At 44.0% G+C, this 20088-nt stretch overlaps 2 protein-coding genes across 2 annotated transcripts; one reads left to right on the forward strand and one right to left on the reverse strand.

Annotated features, from left to right (window-relative positions):
* The first annotated feature begins 321 nt into the window (after positions 1–321).
* LOC142473866 (histone H1-like) lies at positions 322–1753 on the forward strand. Its single transcript, XM_075580809.1, has one exon. It carries the CDS (start codon positions 356–358, stop codon positions 1010–1012), a length of 657 nt encoding a protein of 218 aa, XP_075436924.1. The 5' UTR covers positions 322–355; the 3' UTR covers positions 1013–1753.
* On the reverse strand, positions 1750–19740 carry LOC142473875 (histone H3-like). The gene is made up of 2 exons (XM_075580817.1): positions 19576–19740; positions 1750–2142 (listed from the first exon to the last, which is right to left on the reverse strand). Exons 1-2 carry the CDS (start codon positions 19738–19740, stop codon positions 1750–1752), a joined length of 558 nt encoding a protein of 185 aa, XP_075436932.1.
* Between the last annotated feature and the right edge of the window lie 348 nt (positions 19741–20088).

Genomic DNA, 20088 nt, shown 5'->3' on the forward strand with positions numbered 1-20088 from the left:
AACTTTCACCCATTATTCCTAATTGTGTTTGTACTTTCCCAGCAGAAAAATGATACAGCAGTGAAGAGAATATAATTCCTTATAAATTGCATGCAAGAAGGGGGGATGTTAGTAATAATTAGGGGATAAAATGCCCTTTTCTTGCAGCCTCAGAAACACAAAGTCAGAGCAGTGTTTGTGATCCGGGAGGATGAGAGTCAGGGGCGGGGCTTAGTGATTATACCCAATGAGAAAGAAGCTCACTCCGATAACTAACCAATCACAGAGCAGCAGTCTCTCTATATAAGTCCCGGCAGGTCCCCGCCCCCAGTATAACTTTCTGTCAGTGTGTTGGGATATTTTACCTGCAGCTGCAATGGCCGAGACCGCTCCTGCTCCTCCTCCTCCAGCTGAAAGCGCCGCCAAGAAGAAGCAGCCGAAGAAAGCGGCCGGAGCCTCGAAAAGCCGCCCAGCAAAGTCCGGTCCCAGCGCGTCCGATCTGATAGTGAGAGCTGTGTCTGCCTCTAAGGAGCGCAGCGGGGTCTCCCTGTCTGCTCTGAAGAAGGCTCTGGCTGCAGGAGGCTACGATGTGGAGAAGAATAACAGCCGCCTGAAGCTGGCTCTCAAGGGCTTGGTGAGCAAGGAAACCCTGATCCAGCTGAAAGGGAGCGGAGCCTCCGGATCGTTCAAGCTGAATAAGAAGCAGCTGGAGAGCAAGGAGAAGGCGGCCAAGAAAAAGGATGTGGGGAAACCCAAGAAGCCAGTGGCAAAGAAACCCGCCAAGTCCCCCAAGAAACCCAAAAAGGCTCCGGCGGGAGTGAAGAAAAGCCCCAAAAAGGTCAAGAAACCGGCGGCCGCCAAGAAGCCAGCAAAAAGCCCGAAGAAGTCTAAAGCTGCCAAGCCCAGGAAGGCTGTGAAGAGCCCGGCGGCTAAAAAGGCTGCGAAGCCAAAAGCTGCTAAGAGTCCAGCTAAGGCCAAGGCAGCCAAACCCAAAGCAGCAAAGCCCAAGAGGGCGGCAGCTCCTAAGAAGTGAGACCGAGAACTTCAGCCTCTTACAAACACAAAGGCTCTTTTAAGAGCCACCACAACCCCACTTAGAGAGCTGTGCACATAATGTGTAACTGGGAATGTTTCTCCAATTTATCCCATGCAGGGGTTTGTGTTACACTGCCAGAGCATAAGTGTATATGCATTGATACTGCGAGCACTGTAAGGTGCATGTGTAAGTTTGTAGTCCCTAACCTATTTCACGAATACATTTTTTCTCAGACAAACTGACATATTAGGTGACATTATGGTTTTGTGTCTACATAATATTCACATACACGGTTTATATAAAATTAAAAAAAGTGTAGTTTACATCAGAAAAACGTATTTATCACCATGTTATTAAAAAAAGTGTTTACATCACATTGAAAGCATCAAGCACATGCTATTCCATAACACTTCAGTTTGATCACCAGTGGCACATGGGAGGGGGACATTTACAGGTTTGTCTTTACGTGCACCCATATACAGCATGAAATGGTGACTATGCATGCAAGTCTATATATCACATGACAAAGAATACACAAATATTGAAGGTGCGTTTATCTAAATTGTCACACATCAAGTACATATGTTGGTACAAGGATAACACACTTCTTTAATTCTCTATATTGAGATCAGTATCCGTGTGTTAATATTGATCAGGCCATTTCATTGAAAATGTGGTGGCTCTTAAAAGAGCCTTTGTTTTTCGGGTGTAAACGAAGTCAGGGTGCAGCCGGCCTAAGCTCTCTCCCCTCTGATCCTGCGGGCCAGCTGGATGTCATTAGGCATGATGGTGACCCTCTTGGCGTGGATAGCGCACAGGTTGGTGTCCTCGAAGAGCCCCACCAGATAAGCCTCGCTGGCCTCCTGCAGAGCCATGACAGCCGAGCTCTGGAAGCGCAGGTCAGTCTTGAAGTCCTGGGCGATCTCCCGGACCAGGCGCTGGAAGGGCAGCTTGCGGATGAGCAGCTCGGTGGACTTCTGGTAGCGGCGGATCTCCCTGAGAGCCACAGTACCGGGCCGGTAGCGGTGAGGCTTCTTCACTCCGCCGGTGGCCGGAGCGCTCTTTCTGGCAGCCTTGGTTGCTAGCTGCTTACGGGGAGCCTTCCCTCCGGTGGATTTCCGGGCGGTCTGCTTGGTCCGGGCCATCCTGTGCTGCTGTGTCAGTGCGCGTCTCCGGTCAGGAACTAATAAAGAAAAAAACTGACCGTTCTGTTCTGACTGACAGATTAAATCTGTCAGTGGTGATATTGGATACCGAGGCTTGAGCCTCATTACTCCAAGTTCTCTTGTTGAGTGTATTGTCGCACTCTTTAGGAAGCTTCTTGATCTGTGTTACTTGCCACAGTTGAGTTGGTTTCACAGGTTCAGCGCTGTGACGGGTCGTGGGTAGCGGTCAAATGGGTTTGCAGAGATCGCAGCAAGCTTCTTGATCAGCGGGTTTGAGTTCTGGTCCAGTTCCTTGTAGAATTTCTTGTTGAGCTTCTTTAGATGTTCATCTAACATCTCGATACCCAGTTCCCTATGAAGGTCTGCTATTCTTGTAGGAAGTGGAGCGTTGGACGCAATCCGCAGCGCCTTGTTCTGTAATTTTTGGAGAGATGATCTTTGATGTTGGTGGCAACCACTCCACACCGGGGAGGCGTATGTCATTGTGGGTCTAATGATCGCCTTGATCACATTGACTTTGCTCTTGATGGGCATGGTCCTTGTCTTCAGCAGAGGGTACAGTGCTGCCAGCTTGGTTGTTGCCTTCTGTTGAATCTTCTCAATGTGGTTTCTCCAGCTTAGTTTGCTATCTAGGATTACACCTAGGTAAGAGCTGTTTGGCTCCCATTTGACAGCCTCTCCGTTGAGGGTGATTGGCGGGTGTGCCTTGATCCTCTTTTTGGTAAACAGTGTAGCTGTAGTCTTGCTGGAGTTCAGTCCTACTTGCCAGTCGCTGTACCATGTTGATAGCATGTCTAGTGCTTTCTGGATGTTCTTAGCTACTTCTTTCTCTCTGAAGGACTGGGAGATGACTGCCACATCGTCTGCGTAGAGTGCCAGTTGAGTCTTGTGGAGGTCTGTGGGGATGTCATTCATGAAGAGGTTGAAAAGGAAAGGTCCCAGGACTGATCCCTGTGGCACGCCAGCGCGGATGGGGCGTGGTGTTGAGAGCTCTTCCCGCACAGCCACGTGGAATGTGCGCTCCCGTAAGTAGCTTGCAGTCAGCTTAATCAGGTAGTTTGGGAATTTCAGGTTGATCATTTTGTGCAGTAGTCCTTCATGCCAAACTCTGTCAAACGCTTTGGCCACGTCCAAGAAGACAACTCCAGTTGATTTGTGGATGTTGAATCCATGGCTTATTATGTCAACGACTCTCAGCAGCTGATGGTTGGTTGAGTGGTCCTTCCGGAATCCAAATTGCTCCTTTAGTAGAATGTTTTTACCAGAGGCAAAGTGGCGGAGGCGCGTAAGAATAACTTTCTCCAGGAGTTTCGATAGTCCAGAGAGCAGGCTTATCGGACGGTAGTTTGCAGGATCCCTCAGTGGTTTTCCAGGCTTTGGAAATACAATGACCTTGGCTTCCTTCCAGGATTGAGGAAAGTGCTGGAGCCGCATGCATGCATTGAAGATTTCTGTGAGGCATTCCATGGCTGCCGGCGGAAGCTTCTTGATGGCCAGGTTGGTAATTCCGTCACTTCCTGGTGCTTTGCCATTTGCCAGCTTTTCTGCAAGTTGCGTTATCTCAGTCCTGGTGCATCCTTCAAGGGTTTCCGCTTCGGTCTCTGGTAGGTGCTCGGTAAGATGCCTGTTAACTCCTTGCTCAACTTCCCGTGCTATTTTGCTGGCTTGGTTAGGCCTAAAAGTTGTCTCCAGTGTGTCAGCGAGAACCTCTGCCTTGTCCTTGTTGCTACATGCCAGGTGGGTCTGGCCCTGGATCGGTGGATTAGGCTCCTTCTTCCCGGTCAGGCGTCGGGTCATTCTCCAAACAGAGTTGTCGGATTCCTTCAGCTTGGCTGCTGCGGCCTCCCACCTCTCCCCCCGGTGTTGGCTGATTTGCTGTCGCAGTAGTCTGGCAAGTGAGTTGTACTTTACCAGAAGGTCAGGTGTGCGGAACTTCTGCCACTGGCGTCGGGCCCTGTTTTTCTCAGCAATCGCTTTCTTGATCCCGCTCGGTAGGTCGTAGATGGAGCAGCGTTTGGGCATCTGTTTCGGGACGCTGTGCTCTATTGCATGTTGGACTGCGGTAGTAAAGGTGTTAACAGCATCATCAATGTCTCCGTTGGTGTCCAAGGGGCGGGGGTTTGTGATGTTGCTCAACTCTTCTTTGTACAGGCTCCAGTTCGCCCTGGTGAAGTTGTACCTGGGTGTTTGCTGGTGGGTTTCCATCTCGTCGCCAACAGTAATGGTAACTGGGTTGTGGTCTGAGGTCAGTTCCGCCAGGGTTTCCAACTGGACAGAATGTTTCACGTTCTTCAGTAAGACAATGTCCAGGACATCCGGTGTGTGGCTTGCAGTGCCTGGGTAGTGGGTGGGTTCTGTAGGGCCAGCCACTACAAAGTCACTCTCCTTTGAGTAAGCAAGAAGAGCTTGTCCTCTGAAGTTTGCTGTCCTTGAGTTCCAGCACCGGTGTTTGGCATTTAGGTCTCCCCCGATGATGGTTGGGACAGTGGAGTCCAGCAGAGCTTCCAAGTCTCCCAAATGTAGCTTCACCTTAGGGGGGCAGTAGGTGGCAATTAGTCGCAGTGGTCCTGTTGCAGTCTTTAGCTGTACTCCAGTGGCTTCAATACTCCGGAGGGGTGGTAGTGCAATCTCATTATGGCTGACCCGTGTGTTAACAATCACAGCCGTCCCACCACCTCTGGCTCCTGTTGCCCGGTCGGTACGGTATACCCTGTGGTTCGCCAGGCTTAGTTTTTGGTTTCCTTGAAGGTGGGTCTCCGAGAGCAGAGCTGCGCATACATTCCTCGATTCCATCAGGTGAAGGAGTTCATCTGTCTTCTTGCTGATACCATTTGCATTCCACATCACGATGACAGAACTGCGTGCAGCTGCGTATTTATGGACTGCAGATCGCTGTGATTGGCTGCTTTGGTCCCGCCCTTCGCTCTGATTGGTTCTGTGAAAGCCGTTGCGATGTTCAAAAATCCCGCCTCAGACCGATATCGTCCTAATAAAGTTATTATTTATTTAGTGCTTGTAAGTGGGACAATTAAAAAGATTTAATGTGATAACATTAGTTTTTGCACAGATACAGCACAGAGCTCTCTGACATGGAACATGTACTTATACCAAGTATTCAAATGATCTTTAATCGGTGAAATGTAATATGAGGGGTTTTCTTTCCCAGATCATTGCTTCAATGGGACTTTCTTGGTTCCTCTTCTTCTAATGTTCACATTGTGTTATTATTATAAACCCGAACACAGAGACACAAAGAGGCGGAACCGCGCGGCTCGTTTCCTTAATGCCTGCAGTTCCCAGAGCACCACACGGTGGCAGTGCTGCGCTATAAATGGGGCTTCCCTCAATGTCTTCTCGCTGTCACTGCTCTGTGTGATCTGATCAGCTCCTAACCGGGCTCTTTGGCTTCCCTCTAATGCTCCAGTCACAGTAGTTTGCTTTTAATTAAAATACCAAGTCTGTATATGTGTATACACAATGTGTTATAGTTTAAGCACAAATTAAATATTCCATAATGTATTGTGTATTTTCTAAATAAAGATGAACATCTGATGTTAGAGTAATATAACTAGACTGAACAGGGGCCTGTATTTAAAGATATCTATTAAACGTATCCTCATTCCTTATTTATTGAACTATATCACTGCATATGAAATATTAAAATTACCAATGTAAATACACACTACCTAATACATTTAAACATAAGCTGAACTGTATCAAGACTTGTTTTTTTATGTTTCAGATACAATATTAGCATGTAAGATGACTATTTAATTATGCATTAATTGTTGCTGTGTTTTTGCATCTATTTTCCAATGCTTGTCAAACTATTTCACCATTTAGGCAGATCTGGATAAGGATATATTTCCATTGTTTCAATATGTTTTTTTTTTATTATTAATTAATGTATCTTCTCATACTGTTCATTCTTTTTTAAACTATAGATTTCTTATGTATCCTGAATAAGTCAGTTAGTTATTTGTAACTACAAATTGAAGAGATATTTTCCCCAAAGCTGCACTCAATATCCCATTCTTAATAAGCCTTCACTTTTAATACTTGTTACACTATTACTATGAACAAACATTACACATGAGCCTACCAATCTTTATTTTAAGTGGTGAAGAGAAAAACAGTTGTTTTTTTAAAATAGTTCACCTCCTCTAATTAATATATTATCTATAACGTATCCAATGCTGTTTTTGTTCTTTTATTATTTATAGATAAAATGCATTAGATATGTATTGGAATCAATACATTCAATACTCTAATTTGTTGGAGACCATAGTTTTTTCCCCACAGAAATAAGTAAGATAAAATTAATATATTGTTTGTGACAACCTCAGTGAATGAAATCTAACATATCATAATAATAATAATAATAATAATAATAATAATAATAATAATAATAATAATAATAATAATAATAATAATAATAATAATAATAATAATAATATTATTATTATTATTATTATTATTATTATTATTATTATTATTATTATTATTATTATTATTATTATTATTATTATTATTATTATTATTATTATTTTTATTATTATGTGCCTAAACCAACATGGTGATTACGTTTACCTAAACAGGTGCTCAAGCGACCAAGTTAATAACACTAGTGTGATCATTTTCTATGCAAATAACTAGTTAGTGCTCAAATGTGTCACAATCTCCACTAACCAATCCTACTAAGTAACTATCTCCTATACAATTGCTATCATTAGCTACTCTTACAAACGAGTGTAACGTTGATATATGTTGCAACCAATCTACAATAATAATCTCAGGGGGAAGGTATCTCTCTAAATTGAAAACATTCAGTGTTTGATTAAATGTATCAATCTGAAAACCTTTCTACTCTCCTCTGTAGAGGAAATATTGTATATTGTCTGTAACCTGGTTTTTCACCTTTATCTCGTGTTATACCATGTTTCTACTGCAGCTATGGATTCTGGGAAATAAACACACATATAAGGATACAGTGTCACCTTTAACTTAATATCCATATTAACATGATCTCCTATAAGCATAGTTCTGCCTTATTATACAGAATTTTTTTTGCACAGCTTGCTATATATCGTATAACTTCCATCATGTTTAAAATATAGTTTATATTTCTAAAACACATGTTAGTATGTCTTCGAATATCTGTAATCTAAACAGCTGTTAGATTGTTTTGTGAAATGTAAATGAAGGGAGAGAATGAAAAGCTCCAGCCTCATTGTATTGTATGGGGGCTATGCACTAAGCTCAATGGGTTTGCGTTCTGATGTTAAAAAAAAAACCATGTTCCGACTTTAATTTTTTTTTTTTACATGACGTCACTTAAAGGGAATGATGCTAGCCAATCAGAATGGCTGTGCTTCATTTGCCTTTAAGATGACGTCACGAAGCCGGCGTTACATGGTATTTCAGCCAATCACAGTGTGTACGCCTTGTGACACCATGTGACACCATGTGACACCGGCCACCTTGTATTAAATGAAATCATCTTAAAGGCAAATGAAGCACAGCCATTCTGATTGGCTTGCTTCATTCCCTTTAAGTGATGTAATGTAAAAAAAAAAAAAATTAAAGTCGGAACATTTTTTTAACAGCCAATCAGGTGGCTGTTAACCCTTTTGAGGCTAAATGTGATGTCACAGCCCCATTTAAGGCCGTGATGCCTAATTTGAGCCCAAGAAGACGACGAGACAACATCGGTTGGGATTCACCATGGGTTTTTTTTGGATTGACAGATGAAGATAGAAGAAAAAGAAGATCAAGAAATGGTGACAGATGAAGAAAGAAGAAGGTGATTAAAGAAAGAAAAAAGAAGATTTGGGTACCTGATCCGGATCTTCATGGCGATGGCATCGGATGCTGTTTGAGGCCTTCAAGGTACGTGAGCTTCCTGTTACCCCGGGAGTCGGAGGGCCACCGCTTCTAATGGTAAGTACTATATTCAATGTTTGTAAATGTCTCTTTTAACAGGTTTCTTCATTGGATGTGTTTTTTTATTTTTGGGGGAGGCACATTGACTGATAATATATTAATCTGTACCACTTTAAGGTTCAGATGAATACATTATTATGACAATATTTGGGGGGCATTTGTGGCTTGTTATTGCTGTTGGTTTTTTTAATGTCAGTTTCTTATGTGGATGTCATTGTTTTTTTTTTTCCTGCTTAATGTAATAAAATGTTTGCGATTGGTGTTCGTTTGTAGTTAATGTTGTATTATGTTAGCTAATGCATTTAATTGTTATTTCAGATAGTGTTTGAATGTATTTATTTGTCTTTTAATGTTTACATTCATTAATGTTGTAGTAATTAATTGGCTTGATTGGTTAGTGTTACTATTCATTTTCAGTTGGTTTAGGAATTAATTGTTTTGATTGGTTAAAGGTTTAATTAATTCAGTGTTGATGTTATCTCTTGTATTCATTGGATTAGCTGGCTACTGTTTTTATTTAGTGAAGTATGTTTTTTTGGAGTTAGGTTTTATTATTGTGTATCTGGTGCATTAATGTATTGTAATTAGGGTGCCCATTGAGTGCTATAGAGGCTTATCATGCCCATATTATTATTATATAGGTATGATGTACCACTATACTACTCAATGGGTACAGGGTGGGTATAGTCAGTTCAGGGTGGGTGCTTAGGCCTCCCGGGTGTGTATCGGGGCAGGCTGGGTTAACCCCTTAATGAATATAGCGGTTAGTAAACGCTAAAGTGATTAAGTGGTTAGGGGCCATTAGAATGTCTTTATTATGTATATTCTGTATGCTTTCTTTCAACGGAGGACAGAGAGACCTGTTGTTGTGGTAAGTATAACTGTATTTATTTACTTTATTTATGTATGCTAATGCAGTATTTAATAATGGGCAAATAATCTATTATCCATATCTGAATAATAGTTATTTTGCACATTATTGTACTGTATGTGTTAGGGGGGTTTATTAGTTAGAAATAATGTTTAGTATTTTTGTAGGCACAACATTGGTACCGCAGGCCCGCGGGTACCCCGGGACTCCCGCAGGGTCAGCCGGGGGCACGACCCCCAACCTCCCTCGGGGACCCCCGTGGGGTCAGCCGGGGACCCCCGCCGGCCTGTTGTATGGGTGTTGCGCATGCAGAAATGTAGAGCAAGAAATTTTTCAAAGTCCAGCTTTTTTTGCGTCTACCTTGAGCTGACGTGTTCTGTTGAACGCAACTTTCGCGTACGCTAAGGTTACGTAGCTTAGTGCATCCCGCTTTAGGGCAGAATTTAACGCAAACAGGGTAACGAACGAGCAAAGTTGGACTTTGAAATATTTCCTGAAAAAAGTCAGTTTTAGAGCGCAAAGTGCCTGTTTGCGTGGCTTAGTGCATCGTGTTCAGCGCAACATCACGTTCTGAGAGCACTTTGCGCTCTAAAAACAACTTAACGGAGTTTAGTGCATGACCCCCTATGTCTTTATTTGTATAGCATCATTAATGTACATAGCAATTCCCATTAGTAATACACGTGGTAATCATATAAATAACACATAATATATAAATAACAGGTCAAGGGAATAAGTGCTTCAGACAAACGTAACATTTAGGAAGAGGAGTCCCTGCTCCGAGGAGCTTACAATCTAATTTTCGAGTGTCTGTTGCACAGTCTCAGGGGGCACATCTTAATCTATCACCACGTTAGGATCAGAATAAGATCTGAAACTGATTGGGTTCCCATTTCATAGAGTTCACGCTTCCCTAGCAAATCATGGCAAACAGGGCTGCGGCCAATCACAGCATTAATGATGCACAGGAGCCATTCAGGACACATAGTCTTGTCTGAAATGGCCAATCAGGGCTTGATGTGGGTGATTGCAAATTAAAGGGCAGCGGATAGAAATATGAATCAGCCAATGGGAGCAGCATCCACCAACGGGGCCCAACAATGGCTTCCATGGCTGACAGGATGTCCCATGCTGTGCTCGGCGTCCGGATATTTGGATGGATGACAAAATGTTCTGCTTTTTGGGTTGATTGCCCCCTGGTCTGATCTTCTCCCACGGTCACTCCCCCTTGTATTCCTGCACCGCTCTTCACTTCCAGTCACAGAATTTGCCAGTTCTCTCGACATGCGAGCTGCACAAAGGGTTTCTCAGCCCTGCATGTACAGAGACCTTAGCTATGCTTGTGATGGAATGAGGCCCAGGGACCGGTTAATAAAGGTTACGCCCTGTCACTTGGGTTCATCTGGCTCCAAGGCCCCTGAGATACAGGTTTTTTTTTGCATGCCTGGTTGCACCTTGCGTCCCATGTAAATGGAATGCTTTATTTCTAATGTGTTCTGGCAAGAGACCGGGACTCTTTTGTGGGATCAAGCACCAGAGAGGACACAGAGATAAACAAATAAACGGGTATTAATTTCGGCCGACGCCACCAACATGACTTTAACGGAGCAGATTCCACTTTTGCCGTAGGTCATGAGTTTCCAAGCACCGCTGGATGCAAGTTGTGGAAAGGTAACTTCAAATCTCCAGCTTGGCGTACAAGCAGAAAAAACAGGATATTCAGCGCTCATGCTGTGTGATGGTGTGGATGATCCCTTTGCAGCATTTACATAAAGCGTCTCCCCTGAAACTCTCAAATCTAGGTGAACCCCCCTTAGAAAGGGGGGAAGGCACCCTGAAAAACAATGAAAAGTTCAATCCGCGCTCTGGCTCTTTAAACTTGGAGTGTTGGTCCCTCTCAGTTCTCTTGCAGCTTCTGTGTTTATGAGGTGTCTCCCCCACCTCCAAATGTGGTCTCCACCGGAACCCCGATGGTGATACCAATATCAGCAAAACAAGAAAAAACACAAAAGCGCACCAAGATGAGAGATAGATATTGTATTAGCAAAAAATAATAAAATTAGTAACTTACATATAAAATTTCTTTAATAATCCCCGATTCTGGTGTCTATCACAGGAGTAGGGCAACACATAGGAAGTATGAAGGGTAATCTCAGTTCTGAGAGATCAGACCCGCGCGCTGGGGCTGTCTCTGTTCACTCTCCTGTCCTCCACGTGTGGTAGCGTGGTGCGTAGTGTAGCGCGCATGTGCAGGAACCGGGGCCTTCAATAGGTGTCCTTAGGATGCAACGCGTTTCGTTTAACAAAGTAAACTTCTTCAGGCAAAAAGAAGAAGTTTACTTTGTTAAACGAAACGCGTTGCGACTGTTGTGGCTGGCGGTTTTACTACCCACCACCAGTACACACTCAAGTGTACCGTTCCTGCTTATTTCCGATCGTTTCTATGCTATCAAAAACGGACAGGCATCCTAAGGACACCTATTGAAGGCCCCGGTTCCTGCACATGCGCGCTACACTCCGCACCACGCTACCACACGTGGAGGACAGGAGAGTGAACAGAGACAGCCCCAGCGCGCGGGTCTGATCTCTCAGAACTGAGATTACCCTTCATACTTTCTATGTGTTACCCTGAAAAACAAGATAATAAAAAATGCACAAATGCGCACCAGGGATTAATGGAAGGTAATTTATTAAAAATACACAAAAACTGAGGGGATCCAACCCCACCTTAGAACAGCTGTGCAGCTGAACGGCTAAGTACTACCAAGGAGACACCTAATGGTGTATAGAATGATTTGTATAGAAACCGCCATAGGGTTGGGCACTGGCAAGGGGAAACGGACACTCACACTGAGACAGTCAGCAGACTCGCGGTGGCTGCACAGGATCCGGATCTCGGCACCGCGGAGATGGATAAAACCGCTGCTGTTTCCTGCAGGCTCCGTCTCAGCTTACCAGCATACACGCGCAGGATGACCTGTCGTGACCTCAACGCGTTTCGTACCAAGTACTTCGTCAGGAGGTCTCCCTACCCTATGGCGGTTTCTATACAAATCTGTTGATAGGTTGTTTTCATGTTTGTTTTTTTCTTTCATGTTTTTTTATATAAATTTTACTGTATTTGTATACTGTGCAGCTTAGGGTTTAGTCACCATTAGGTGTTCTCCTTGGTAGTACTTAGCCGTTCAGCTGCACAGCTGTTCTGAGGTGGGGTTGGATCCCCTCAGTTTTTGTGTATTTTTAATAAATTACCTTCCATTAATCCCTGGTGCGCATTTGTGCATTTTTTATTATCTGGCGTACAAGCAGCCTCGACTTCAGGTGTCTCTAGCACATCCTCAGAGCCCCCCGTTTAGTCTATCTTCACGCCAACCCAGGAGAGGCTTGTGGAACTCAAATTGGTCGCTTCTTTTCTAGGTTGCAGTTCTCAATGGAAAATCATGGAGAACGGGGCAACGACCAATCCCAGCATTGATGCTGAATGGGGAGCCAATCACAGAATGAGGGCTCATCTGTGTTGGCCAATCCGGTCTGAGCTTGTGACAGGGAGGCTGAGGCAAGGAAGGTGGGAATTATGAACCAGACAATGAGAACAGCGCCTCCCTCCCTCCTGTTCTCAGTGCCAGCTCACTATCTCTTGGTGAGATAGGTGCCTCTGTCTGGGCACTGGATCTATATCATGAATACATTGCATCCCTACGGTATTAATACAGATTGGGAGCTTAAACATTTCCTAGTCTAACTAAAGAAATATGTTTAAGTATTTGCTTGCTTCTGCTTTTTGCTTCTCTGGTGTTGTTATAATGTCATTTAGATATATGTTGTTGCTCACCATATGGGATATTATGTATACTTTATTATCAGTATATTTAAGATATGCTATATTTCTATTATTAATATATTTATTTTTATATTTATCTTCTTTATTATTGTTTTCATTTTTGACAATTTCTTATTTTTATTTCTTTAATTCATATTGATATAAGACAGGTTATTATTTATGATTATTATAATTGTTTTATTATGTTGAGTGATTATAATATACTTTTCAATATTGCTTATTGTAATATAATATATATTTTTTACCTGTCTTTTATCTTTCTTTATTATATAATTTCTTTATATTTTAATCCATTCCTTGTTTTCATCTATGTTGCTTGAATGTTGGTTTTAAATGATCTTTTGCTACTACTGTTTATACTATTTTACAGTAGTTTTGCAATAAGTTTTTTATTTGTTGTTATATATGTACTTTGTATACACTTGTATGTTGTTATCCTTCTCTCCCCTTCTACACACCACTATGCTTGTATAGATGGAACGGCAGTCTCATTAATTAACCTCACCTGCATATAGGAGTTGCTGTTCTAAATCAATTTATTATTGACCTATCACAGTCAAGCTGGTGGTATAAAGAGGTGTATGAGATAGTTCACCACTCACTCTTTGACAAAGTCCCTTGCGGGATGAAACGCGTAAGAGGTTCCTAGCTTCATGATGTTTGTTCCCCTTTTTTCAATAAATTAGTCGTTTTTTTGTTAGAGATGCGTGTGGTTATCTACCTACCTCAGTGCACCGCTTCTTCGTTTGGCTGTTCCGGTACCTTTGCTGGTTGCACGTGGATTCCAGGACACACATCACTGCAGGCATTCACTCAACGGTGCTTCAACTTTATCTCTTTGGCTACACCGGATCAAGCAGCGTGACAGCAGGTATTATCATTGGCAGAGGAGACGGTGGGTGACTTAGCGTCAGCCTGGCTGTTCTCTGGATGGTCGGCGCCTCTTAGCGTCACCTCACCTTACCCCTCCCCCCAGCCTCCTCCACTGGGTCCGCTTAATACACTTGTTTAGAGTGATAGTTATATGCTGCAGATGTGTGCCATTATGTTCTAAGAATAAGACATTCTACGCTTTGGCCCTTGAGCACTGGCAGCAGAATTATTCTGTGTTCCCTCTGGCCTCTGTCTGGGCAGACAATGACTTTGCTCTTCGGACCGACGCCTGTGAGATTGGAGGCCTGCCCATCCCCATCCTCTATTGTCTACAAACTCCCTGTGGAACCAGCCTAACCAGGGTTCATGGTCGTGGAGACTGGGTAATTGTATTTTTCCAGCTTGCATGCCCAGGGAATAAATAAATGCATTTAACATCTCTGGACATGCAGGGCTGAGAAACCCTTTGTTCAGCCAGCATTTCCAAAGAAAATGGTAACTGCAGGGTCTGGAGGCGGAGGAGAGGGGCAGAGTACAAAGGCAACAGCATCCAGGGGCGGAGATCGGGCCATGCACATTTGCTGCCTCCCCAGCCAGAGCGGTGCCAGCCCAGGGGGAGATATCCTGTCAGCTGGGGAAGCCGTTGCCGAGCACCCCTGGTAGACGTTCATTGACTAATAACATAATTATCAATGCTTGTAGTCATACTGTTGGTAAGTGTGTTAACCTGTGTACCTACCATGTCCAAAGAAGAGCGTACTCCGGTAGGCACAAATAATGCTTTCCAAAGCAAGTTCCGAAATAACTTCATCAAATCCAAATCAAGTTAAAAAAAAATATCAACCCGATTTGTGGGCACAAATCAGTTATTTTTGCATCTTATTAGTCTCTATGTCCGTGTGAATATAAATCAGAAATATTCACCATTGGTAAAACCTGAGGCTTTGTGATCTTGTGACAATCCGACTCTTAGCTGACCTGCATTTGTGTCCTTATCCGGTATAATTTCTTTCCACGTTAGACCGGTTGTGACTGTAGGGGTAGCCAGCCTAACATAATAAAAGTTAAGCCAGGCAGGCTACCCCAAATCCATGTTTAATTGCCACTTCTGTCAGGGTCATTTTGGCCTTTGTGCAATGTGTTTTGTGTAAATCTCTTCCAGAAAAGAGATAATCACTGTGTGATATCTAGAAGGGGGGAAAACTATGTGTCTTGGGGAGCCGGGATTGTAAAAAATCACAGTCTTTCCCTGTGTTTGTGTTTTCCCCACACAGTTAGTAATCCAGCATTGTCCTTTGTGTTGCTAGCATTTATCTGTATGCAGACACACTAATTCACTTAGCTGGGCTGCATACAGAGAAATGTCTGTCCGTGACAGAGCTTGGGAGCAGCCGAGTACCTGGACAATGGTGAGTGGGGAAGGGCTGTAATTCAGGTCCAGGAACTGGTAATCGACAGTTCAGAGCCTTTGTTCCCCGAGACACTGAGAAATTGGGCTGGCCAGGGGATCCTTTACTGGGTCTCAGCCCCGTAGGCATGATTTCCATTGGCCAGATCTAATTTCCCACCCGCCAGCAGCTCACACCCCGAGAAGCAGTCCAGAGTCAATAAGCCGGACACCTGCCCTAATTGGTGCAACCGGACAAGCACTCATCCTATGATTGGCTGCACCGTCACAATCTGTGCTCTGATTGGCCGGCGGTCTCTGCTCCAGCAAAAAAGATAGGAGACTTAGGCCTATGTAAGGAGCACAGCTGATCACAGTACCATACAAGTTTGCAGAGTGCATTGGAGACAGTGATGTCACGGCTGGTGGGCTATTTTAAAAGTGTTGCTTGCAGAAGAGCACAGAGAAGCCGGGGAAGAAGCCGTTAATGCCAAGCCTTCCGAAGCAGGCTCCTGCACCTGCCTGAGGCTAGATTATTGCCCCACTTGGTGAGTGTCATACTGTGATTGTGTGATTTGTGTGTTTGCTGGCTTGCCAGAATAAACTTTTGTTTATTCAACTATTGTGCCCTGTCTGGTGATAGTGATCCCAGTGGTAGTGTGATAATACAGCTGGTCTCCCGTGAGACTGGTCATGATCGGTGAGGGATGTTGTGAGTATCCTCGTTCTAAAAAATCAGAGTGATTATAGTCTGAGGATTGTTGATAATCACTTCTAGTGTGGAATATTCTCGGGAAGGGCAATGAACCACATTGTGCTTCAAAGCATTGATATGTCCAACGATTCACTCTGCTCGACTGGTAGTCCTAAAGATCCCTTTGGAACATTATTTTCTTCCATCTTGTCACGGGAGACCAGGACTTTTCACATATTTATACCGGGATCAATCACTAGGCAAAACAAGGTAATAAAACAAAAGGAAGTTTATTCGGGTAAACCCGCATGCACACAATGAATACACAAAATACAGACAACATACACACTAACAGGGGGTCTGGGTAGTGAAATCTAGGTTCAAATAGGTGCCTGCTTCGGAAGGCTTACCCTGACCAAGATATACACACGGGCTTCCTGGTCCTCTTTCTGGCTAAAGATCCTAGCCGTGACCGCTATGTTCAATTCTCAGAACTTTGACTTCACGTCTGACTTAGTCCCTGCAGGGCAGACTGTCCTAGCTTCAAAACAAAGCCAGTTGCTCAGCAATTTCATACAGAGCAACTTTGAAAAGCCTGACCTAGCTTCATCGACACAAGCCACTTGATGGTATGGCTCTCTCAGTCGGCTACCTCCTTACATACCCTCCACTGTTCTATGTTCAGCATGGAGGAACAACCAATCAGAGTGTGGGAATTTATTCCCACTACCTATTAGGAATAGGGGCTCATTCTTTGGCTGACGTCAGAGGAGGGGGCAAGTTAAGCCGGCTCAGCTTGCCCAATGGGTGGGGCATATGATTTGACCAATGGGAAATGCACTGATATTCTCTGGATTCCCCCAGTCAACCCATTGCCACCTACTGCGGCTCAACTGACTCTGGCAGATCAGAGTGCCCTCCCCACAGGGAGTCTCTCTTCTCCGGATACAGTACTTCACCATGCTCTAGCCACTTCACACCCCAACACCTCTCCACATCCTGTCTCCTCTTTGAACTCCGATATCTATCCAGACTTCCCGGAACTTGTATGGAGCCCTTACGGACTGAATAGACATTTACAGAAAATGCACAACCATGATAAACCATATTTAAATACATGATATACTTTGGGAAAACCCATATATATGAGGGAAATAGAGTTGGGATATCTGAGCTTGAAAACCTGGAGTCTGGGTGATACAGGGCAGCCACGGTGTAATTCAACCCGCATACCGGCAAATCATGCCTGCACACCGGGGAGAATTAGTTGACTACAGGTATATTTGTCCCCCAAACTCCTGCAAACAAAACCACTGCATTTCTACCAAAATTTCCCACATAAGAGTTGCACACAGAAAGTGTCATGAGTCTGGGATAAAGTGAACATGAAAAGTGGAAAAACAGGGGCCACTTTAAATTTTACATGTTATAACCCATGGAAATGGCTTATGGTGCTATGCAGCTGCCAGGGACCACAAGGGTTTCAGGGGTAACAAGATGGGCTTAACCCGGAATTTATCAATACATTCATTGATTTTACATTTTTTTTTTCCAACTTGAATTTTATTGGTAATTCATATGTACTGCACCGACACACTTTATTCAAGCAAATGCCCAGTTTGTACCTGGCAGATACCTGGAATCCGCCGCTGCTCACCTCTTGCATGCTTCGTTGCGTTTGCCTTCCCAGCCACGGTTCATGCCTGGCTGACGGGGGCCTGATCTGTTAAATGATAATGAGAAGGATTTACTAGGCTGCAATGCTTCGCGTGTCCACCAGATGGCATAAACTCATGACTTGTAAAGCGCCGAATCAGTAATGTGTGGGCTTGCAGTTGTTTCGTTTAAAAAAGATACTGTACCACAGTGTGCCATTGTACAATAACTTGGCCAGGGACCAACAGTTTCAGGGGTAACCAGATGGGCTTAACCCGGAATTTATCAATACATTCATTGATTTTACATTTTTTTTTTTTTTCAACTTGAATTTTATTGGTAATTCACATGTACATCAGGCAGTGCATACATTATTATCCACATCAATGTCAGAACATTATCCAGTGTCCATGCATTCTAACTACTGTAACCACATATCATCACAAGACGTATTGGGGAGACATACAAACAGACATACAACGCTAGTCTAATAGAAGGGGGGTAGGGGTGTCTGGAGGGGGTTAGGGGGGGTGATATCTTCTGCCGTGGTTCCGCTGTGAGCTCTATTACTTCCGGCTCATCGCTTACTGGGGGGATTGGGGATTGGAGTCTCCCTGGTCTGCACCTCCCTCGCGGGACTCCTTTCAGATCAGTCCTGATAACTCTGAATCATCATGTCCATCTATTTTTGCACTACCACCCCAGGGGAGAACGCATTTCTCTCTATCACTGCCAAATCGTGGACCTTTCCACCCCCAGTGTATCTGTTTGGGCCAGCCACGGCGTCCACACTTTTAGGTAGTTTTCGCCTGTGGTCAGCTTCTCCATCTGACAGACTGTCCAAATTCTGTTCTGAATTTTAGCTATCAATGGAATCTCATTTTGTTTCCAACGTGCTGTGATCTCCCCCCGTACTGCCGTTGCGAAATGTGTTATCAATTTATGAGCATGTTTGGGTACGCCTTTTAATGGTCTATTAAGGAGGAACAGCCCCAGGTCTAAAGGGACCTCTACGTCTAGGATTCAGTTCAGCCAATCTTTGATTGAGTCCCAGACCACAGCTATTTTGGGGAAAGACCACAGCATGTGTAACAAGTCTTCTTGCTGTCCACATTGTCTAGGGCACAATGGGGAGTAACTAGGCAGAAATGTAGCCAATTTTGTGGGGGTCTAGTACCATCTCAACATAACTTTATATGCTTTCTCCCTTAGGGTCGTGCACATGGAGCTTTTGGAAACTGCCGCTGCAATTTTCGTCCACTCCTCCAGTTCCAAGACTTCCCCTAAGTCCATCTCCCATTTGGAAATATCACCTAGTTTTTCTGTCACTGCAGCGCCCGAACCCGTTACTTCTTTGTACAACTGCGATATGAGTCCCTTGGTAGTCGTCCCTGATCGACAGAGCTTTTCAAAGTGTGTTAATTGGTTTATAAGTTGTTGAGCCTGGTAGAATGCTCTGACCTGGAGTTATCTAAAGAATTCAGCATTTGGGATGTTTTTATTGGTTTTAAGGATATCGAATGTGTGTATGCCTCTTCTACCCTCCAGGCCTACTAATCTATTAAGGTGTTTAGCTTTCCAGATTGTGAAATCGGTACTGATCAGTCCCGGAGCAAATAGAGGATTATCCCATAAGGGGGTCATACCCGATGTTTTGTGGGTCAAGTTGCATTTGATCCTCATGCTCTCTCACACCGAGAGTGAGTTGGTCATTGAGGAAAGCGGCATTTTGGTGTTTGATCGCACCTTTTTGGGGAGCCAAATTAGACTTTTCAGTTCAATTGGGGAGCAAATCTCCCTTTCTATCTCGACCCATCTTTTTGAGTCCAGGTCGGTGTGCCATTGCACAATTTGGCATAATTGTGCCGCCTTGTAATAGGAAAACAAGCAAGGTACCGCTAGCCCTCCTGCCCCTGATTGTTTACGCATTATCTGCTTGCCCACTCTCGCTCTCTTCCCTCCCCAGATACATTTATCTATCTCTGATTGCAGCACGAGGGTGTCCCTCAATCGAAGTGTCACCGGTATTGTTTGGTAGAGATATAGGAGGCGAGGTAGCAGATTCATCTTAATGCAGTGGATCTTCCCTATCCAAGAAATGTTATACAGTAGGTGGCCCATCGCCTCACGTCCCCTTTCAGGGCGTGTATCAATTTGGGATAATTGGCCTGATACAGCAGTTTGGTTGTCTTAGTTACGTTTATTCCGAAATACTTAATTTGCGTCTGCTGCCATTTAAAGTTGAAGTTGAGGGTGATCAGCTTCTCCAACGGTTTTGGTAAGTTTATATTCATGGCCTCAGATTTAGATTGATTAATTTTGAATCCGGAGATCCTGTTAAATTTCCCCAGTAATTTGAATAAGTTTGGTAGAGAGGTAAGGGGCCTAGTTATTGTCAGGAAAACATCATCTGCATACAGTGCCACCTTATGCGACTGGCTTCCGGTGGCAATACCTGAGATGTCTTTGCTGTCTCGTATCTGAGCAGCTAAGGGTTCTATGCATAATAAAAGAGAAGTGGGGAGAGCGGGCAGCCTTGCCTCATTCCGCTCCTAATCAAGAAGTGATCAGAAGTGAATCAGGATCCCGCTTATGCTGATCCCACAGGTTTTTCAGCGTTTCACTCTCTCTTTCTTTTGACC

This window comes from Ascaphus truei (assembly GCF_040206685.1).
Source record: "Ascaphus truei isolate aAscTru1 chromosome 12 unlocalized genomic scaffold, aAscTru1.hap1 SUPER_12_unloc_8, whole genome shotgun sequence".
NCBI lineage: Eukaryota > Metazoa > Chordata > Amphibia > Anura > Ascaphidae > Ascaphus > Ascaphus truei.

Bases quoted from the DNA above. Each gene is read 5' to 3' on its own strand.
- LOC142473866 (XM_075580809.1), top strand. From the start codon at position 356: ATGGCCGAGACCGCTCCTGCTCCTCCTCCTCCAGCTGAAAGCGCCGCC.
- LOC142473875 (XM_075580817.1), bottom strand. From the start codon at position 19,740: ATGAATATAAACTTACCAAAACCGTTGGAGAAGCTGATCACCCTCAAC. The intron at 2,143-19,575 runs GTGAGGCGATGG...CGGACCAAGCAG, and splicing joins TACACGCCCTGAAAGGGGAC to ACCGCCCGGAAATCCACCGG.